The 7,080-nt window shown below is 37.2% G+C and overlaps 1 protein-coding gene and 1 non-coding gene across 2 annotated transcripts; one reads left to right on the forward strand and one right to left on the reverse strand.

The window, feature by feature from the left end:
• Nucleotides 1-5,153: 5,153 nt before the first annotated feature.
• Nucleotides 5,154-5,227, reverse strand: TRNAI-AAU (transfer RNA isoleucine (anticodon AAU)). Its single transcript has one exon. It is a non-coding gene; the product is annotated as a tRNA-Ile (tRNA).
• Nucleotides 5,228-5,437: 210 nt separating this feature from the next.
• Nucleotides 5,438-6,713, forward strand: LOC105147945 (calaxin). Its single transcript, XM_011059329.2, has 5 exons — nucleotides 5,438-5,665; nucleotides 5,780-5,940; nucleotides 6,020-6,100; nucleotides 6,274-6,384; nucleotides 6,525-6,713. The coding sequence occupies exons 1-5, from the start codon at nucleotides 5,539-5,541 to the stop codon at nucleotides 6,711-6,713; spliced, it is 669 nt and encodes a 222-aa protein (XP_011057631.1). The 5' UTR covers nucleotides 5,438-5,538.
• The last annotated feature ends 367 nt before the right edge of the window (nucleotides 6,714-7,080 follow it).

Below are 7,080 nucleotides of genomic sequence, written 5' to 3' on the forward strand. Positions count from 1 at the left end.
CGCCTACTACTATTTAAGAAACACGTTTGCGTTAGTCGAGTCAAGCATGTGGTGATAAAGGTGACGTGATTTTTCAGCTATGCTACATCGATAGAGGGTGATATGAAAGAGTATCCCCATATGCTGGAATGAGTTAAGCTATCCTTCCTCAAGATGCGGGATAACAGGCATCTAACACTCCATTTGTCGGTATCTCTCGCTCATTTATAAAAAGGGTTGAACAAATTCTTGCAACGGATAAAAATATAAACCGGAAATTATTCAACATTTATCCGTGTCTCGACAAAGTATAATCAGACTTATTTTTATCTCGAAGATTTTAGAGATCTCAGAAATAACGTTTGGTTTTTCGTTTTTACAAAACATCAATTTCAAAATAAAAACAATATTTTATCTCAAAATCGTCCCTTTAACAAAAACATATATTCTGTATTTTTACATATTGATTATCGGAAAATTTTTTTCTTCTCATTATTTTAGAAAAGAAGTTTTGCTTAAGTATTCAAAAATTTAGATAGATATAGATAGATCTGAAAATAATTTTATTGGAACATTAAAATAATTATGTGGAACGCTCAAGCTGGTTGTTAACATACCAAAACTTTTACAGTTTATTGTTTATTATGCTTGAGCGTCCTACATAATTATTTTGAGTCCAAAAGAATTGTTATCTGCATTTAGCTAAATTTTTAGATTTTCTAGCAAAATCGTTCTTTTCGTACTCGCAAAAATGAATCAGTTTGTCCATCTTCTCAACTTTTTCGCCTCTAGCATATTTACATTTATCAATATTTGATGCGCGTATGAATATAAATGTTCTTGCTCAATCATCATCTTACACAAATCTGTCCGGTCACGTTTTCGGATTCCGGTCCTTGATTAGGATGGATTTCAGGCATCAGGGAGTGACTCCGCCACCCACGTATTCAATTTTCCGAAAAGCTCGGATGTTTGGTCCATCGCTGCCCGTGAGTCTCGCAGAGTTGCACAAAGCCGCGGCATGACGTCCAAGGTGTTCCATCGACAATAGCGGAATACGGCATGGAAAAGAAATCCCTATGGTCCCCTCTGCCCGTTGATCCCGTCGATTCACGGTTCACTTAGTTCGAGTCTTCCCTCGACATTTGTCGTACAACTCACTTCGATGTTGTTACATAACGATTCTCTGTCCACAAGACATCAAATCCCACCCGTCGTCGGTAAACCGGCATATATTTTCTTCGGACTACTCTTGATCGTTCACGTAAACTTTATGGGTAGTCCGTTTCATTTTCTTCTCGAATCTAGTAGTAGTTCTTCGGAGCTACCATAGGATTCCGTCGCACCGTGGCCGGTTTTACCGGTACCCATAATTATAGCCTCGAGTGAGCTCAATAGAAAAACGTTTTAAATGATGGTAAAATATAAAAAAACTTGCCTGAGAAAAGTAGGTTTGTATGTTATGAGTGCTATATAATTAATATCAAAAAAGCAATTTAGAGAAGTTATATAATCTCTTTTTCAAATATAACACACAATATAATTATAATATATCCCAACCGTTTAATAATCCTACGTTTTATTCCTACCTATCTCAAGTCCCGAAGCTTTATTATTTTATTCATCGAAATTAATATGAGAATAATTCGTGACATAAAATATTCTAAAATGGTCCATGCTTCTCGAGTCCAAGTTGCTCCGAGCTGACCCACGTGGAATCTTTCATGTGGCAATAACTCTAAAATTTGATTGCAGCAGACATCGGGATAGGGGCTACCCCCAAGGCAACTGGTAATAAGCCCTCAACCCTCGCACCCACGCTCTTTCCGTTCTCGAACTAAGCTTCGGACCAGCTCCGCCACTACCATCACCACTACGTCGTAAATAAAACGAAATTGTTGACCGGTACCTTTCGGCTGGTTAAGCGTTAAACAAAGGCCCACGGGATGTCGGGCGCCGTATCTTTGATCTCTGTTTGCCGAGGCATGCATCACCCGCGAGATAATCAGGAATAATTATTTGTTAGATAAATACGATCGCAGCCGGCGATAGCGCGCTAAATTTATGATGGACCGCTTGCCGTTTGTAAATGACGTAGAGGAGAGAGCTCGTTCGCGCGCGCCGAGCTATGAATATTGCCACTCGAAGCGCGGAGCACGAAAGTCGTGCGTGCGTTAAGAAATTTGCGCGAATTCGGTCTAATGATAATGAATTACGCATTTAGATACATAAGTAATTTGAATCGAATAGATTAATTCAAACATTTTAATTATTTCGTTAAATTTCTATCTGGCATTATCTTTGAAACTCGAGAATAATGAAGTAAAGAGAAACCTCGTAGATTAAGTCACGCGTCTGAAGTGACTTTAATATCGTGTTCTACCTGCATGTGTATATTAGCGCGTGTTGACGCGTATATGTATGTATGTATGTATATACGTCGAGTGATAGACGTGCCTCTTACCGTGTCTGACTCTTGCGTAACGCTTGGCTAACTCGAATAGCCTTTCCCGATCCTCTCAATGATCGAGCTTCGCGAGTGGATCGTTGCATCTCTGCTTCGCATTCCTGGCATGCCAAGTGAAATCGATGCGTCCGCATCGGCGGCATCGATGGAAGGTGATTCTCATGCAGATATTTTCAAGCACGGACGCCAAACGAACGTGCTTGATTCTCACGGTTACCCATCTCTAAATGATAGTATCACACTAGATGTATCATATCTGTCAGATACATTTATTTTTTCCTTCTTTTTCCGTTTTTTCAAAATACGCGGCAATAATATATTACATTTTATTCTCTAGATATGCAGAGAAAAAGGGATAAGAAATAAATAAATAAATAAATAAATAAAACAGGTTGCTAAGTTTTGTTTTAGTTTGAGCGAATGGTATAAATTAATCTTCTTGAAAATGTGAAATTAATTTCTACGTAAAATTAATTCTTACAAGCCTATCAAATTTATGAGTCAGAATTATTCTATTTTACACCATGGTCAAGATCCAGCGTTTGAAAATTTCCAGAGGTCTACTACGGTCTACCGTGTCGTACATCAACGTCTCGCGGAAGGTGGGCGGACGTCGCGTCAGCGGCTGACGCCCCGCGAAATTGAATCTAAAGGTCCAAGTGTATCCCCACATGCCAGTCCTCTCCACGGAGCTGCAGGGAGGTCGCAAATCATCACCTCGCTACATTTACAACGTTAGATAGCCCAAGATTACAGTCGTTCCAAGCTCGTTCCTACGCTGTAGGAACACAAGACGCCTCTCCTCGCCCTTCGTTTTCTTTCCCTCGGTTGGGATATTACAGCGCCCCTTCGCGAAAGCGATCCTTCGCGCCGTTCTCGCGGACTCGTTGCCTACTTAAAGCGAAACAATGTGGTCCCTCGGCGATCGGCCGCGCGAGTAACGTCCAGCTCGTAAATTATCCGCCGGCGGGGACTAATGAGCTCGTGATTATAGGGACTGGGGATAAAAAAGGGCGTTCTTGCGAATGCACGATGACGTTCGCGCTGGTGATATATCTCCGGTTCGTTGTTGCGCCTAAAATGTATACGCGATTTTTTTTCTCGATGAGGTAAGATGAATACGACGGGCAACCGGCCTTCCGTGGCTCCGGAATCAAGCGTGGATGCGTCGGATTCGATTAGATTTAGCAAAGTGACGTGGGTTCGAGAAGATTCTCATAATTATTACGGGGTATGCATGATGTTTCCAAAACAAAGATTTGTATGTCTCACCATCGTTATCCGATTGAACATTTTTAAGCCGCTCAAACGCGAAATGTAAAATATTATCTACTTGTTTATTTGAGATGAAAAATCCCACGCAAGCGGCGCTCACTTCACGAGAGATTCCCTATTCTTATCTCCCACTTGGAAAGATTAAGAAAATTCACCGTATTACGCGACCTCGCGTAAAGATCTCGGGCCATTATTTACGAACTAAGGCCTGATGATCTCGAGAGGATCAGCTGTATTCCGTTTGCCGATAGGATTTGCTCCCAGCCGGTCAAACAATACGCCCTGAAGCGCGCCATCAGGGCCAAGTCTCTCTCTCTCTCTCTCTCTCTCTCTCTCTCTCTCTCTCTCTTTCTCTCTTATATTTCTCTTAAAACGACGCGAGCGTTCACGTGAGGCAACAGAAAGGATTGGAGGTGGATATTCCCTTGGTTTTTTTGTTCACGAGGGACTTTGGTCTCGCACACAAAATTCCAAACATCTTCCTTTCTCTTCTTCTCGCCCAACAGCCTTTCCATGTCCTCTCGCGATTCGCAAAACATACGCGAGCAGATACGGATTTTCTCTCTCGGTCGTCTTAAGCCGTTCCCGCGTTTTTACATTCTCGACGAAATCCCCGCGGCTTTGTGCCCGTTTATTACGTTTGCCAACCAAATGATGTCATTAGATATACTTAGGCTGGGCTTTATTGTCGTCTTTTATGCCGGTCGGACGGCTTCCGTGAAACGAATTCGTGCTGAGCGTTCACGACTCATCGGTTATCACGTCGAAATTCGTTCGCTGTCTTGCTCACGTTTCTTGGACAGGCGGCCTAACGGCCTTTTTCTTTTTCTTCTCACGACCACGTGAGAACCAGATATACTGTTTTATTGCCGGATATTTCGTGGCAGCTTTCCGTGAAACTATGCATCTTGTATACGCGTATCTTTTTACGATAAGCCTTTGTGCGTTACATGCATCTCGAATGCGAGAAAACGCCAGTCCAAAATACATATCCATGGATGATGAATCATGGATTTTAGAATATGAGAAACTGACGCGGTTGTTCGATTAATGGCTTAGTGTGAAATAAATAAAGTTTATAATAAGTTAATTAAGTAAAATAAATAAATTAAATAAACTTTGACAAGAGTAGAATATTATAAAAATTTTTGTATTTCTATGATAAGCAATAACGGTACATATTATTGAAAAATATTTATTGATATTCTTATCTCTGTTTAGATAATTTTTATCTGTATTTTGAACGTTCTTTCAAAATTCACGAAACTTCATTTTTTCTCTTTCGAAAATATCATAAAAAAATAGGTATTTATCTCGATTAGCTGTAAAAAATATGTAAAAAATGTAATTTTTTAATTTAATTATTTTTATTCGTGAAGATAGCTATTATTAAAAAGATACTAATATTACAAAATAAATAATAAAAAAAACTTGGCCCATGAGGGGATCGAACCCGCGACCTTCGCGTTATTAGCACGACGCTCTAACCAACTGAGCTAATGGGCCTGTTGCATAGTAGGTATAACTTTAGTAATTTCCTGTCCGACATACCGTGACACTTGTTATTTAAATGTTATATTTAAATGTAATTATTAAAGAATCAATTTATTAAATAATAATAATCGTAAAATTAATATAAATAGATCAAAATATTCATATAATTAAGAATATATAATCGAAGATATTCTATAAAATGATTAAAAAATGCAAGAATTGATAGTCTTCTTTTTCAAATGTATTGACATTTCTGGTCTTCAAAATTATTTTAAAATTTATTAGATAAATTTATAAGTATAAGTTAAATTTACAAGAACAAAATGTCGGCCGAATTGTCTGTTGATATGTTAAGTAAACCTTTGCCGGAGATTGTTTTCAGAAGAAAAAATAATGCTTTATTCAAGAAATTAGCTCGAAAGACTCATTTTAATGTGAGAGAAGTCGAAGGTTATTCAATAATAAAATAAAATAAACACACACACACATATCCTTCATACATCACATTTTTAAAGATTTAATGTAATTTTTATATATGTTCGATAAATTATAATTTTACTACAGCGTTAGCTATTATACATAGAAAAATAACACAAACTTTGGGTCCTATGACAAGATTCGTATTTAGAGATGTTTTGCATGCTGGTTTGGATTTTACTGAAAACATTCGGCATATATATATCGACAGAATTTTCTCTGCATTTGACAAGAAGAACGTATTGCAAGTATGAGAAATTAATATAAAATAATTTATAAGATTTATATTTTTACAATAATTAAAATTATAATTATGTGAGTATATAGATTCATCTGGAACAATGGATCGAAGGGCTTTCTACAATTCTTCGTGGCAATCTGAATGAAAAGATACATTTTGCTTTTAATGTAATCTTAATGTTTCTATAATTATTCTAATTATTTAAGAATTTAATTTGCATCTAAATTTTTTTACAAAGTTAAAATTGATATTTTTTTAATTCTGAAAGATTAAATTTTAATTAATTTTAATTTAATTTTAAAAAATAATTATTTTTAATTATAATATTTATTAAATGTAGATATACGATTTTATGCATACGAACAAATTAAAGAAAGAGCAAATATTTCCAACAATGCGAGGTTGCTTGATCAAACTGCAAACAGACGAAGATCCCGATGAAGCTGTGAAGGTTAATTAATTAACAGCAACAGAGATAAGTCTTGATCTTAGTGTTACTAAAATAAAATATCAATTATCAACGTGACACTAGAATGCTAATATCTTTCAAGCATAAAGTTTACATAAAATAATATATTTATGGCGTCATAGGATTTGGTTGATTTACTGTTGAAAAAACTCGACATCGATCGCGACGGTGTAATATCCGAAGAAGAATTTTGCAGGGCCGTAAAAGAGAGAAATCTACTGCTGCTAGAATCTATGGGACCGGTGTTCCCGTCTAGAGTAGCGCGACAAACATTTCTGAGCACATTCACGGATCGCCTTGGACGATTTTGATTTTTCGTACGTTTTACGAAAGTTATCATTTGTATATAATTGCATATTTGTATATAACATCTATTCTCGTTTTGTTAAAACTGTAACAATAATATTGTATATTAAAAATACGAACAGATTGTTTGAACTATATTGTCAGGAATTATTCAAGCTAGAAAACTCAAAAGTGCATCTTGATGCAGCAGACAGGCAAACGCGTCAAATCAGACAGAAAAATCCTCCTGAACGAGTGACGCTCCAATAAATTTTCAAGACCATCGACGCAACGTACGGCTTTTACGATTCACCGAACGATGGCAATTGACTCGTTCGTTTTCTTCGCAAACAATCGCTAATGGACCGCGATAATGCCACATCCTAATCGCAT

Source organism: Acromyrmex echinatior, unplaced genomic scaffold, assembly GCF_024713525.1.
Source record: "Acromyrmex echinatior isolate Ae372 unplaced genomic scaffold, ASM2471352v2 Scaffold38, whole genome shotgun sequence".
Lineage (NCBI taxonomy): Eukaryota > Metazoa > Arthropoda > Insecta > Hymenoptera > Formicidae > Acromyrmex > Acromyrmex echinatior.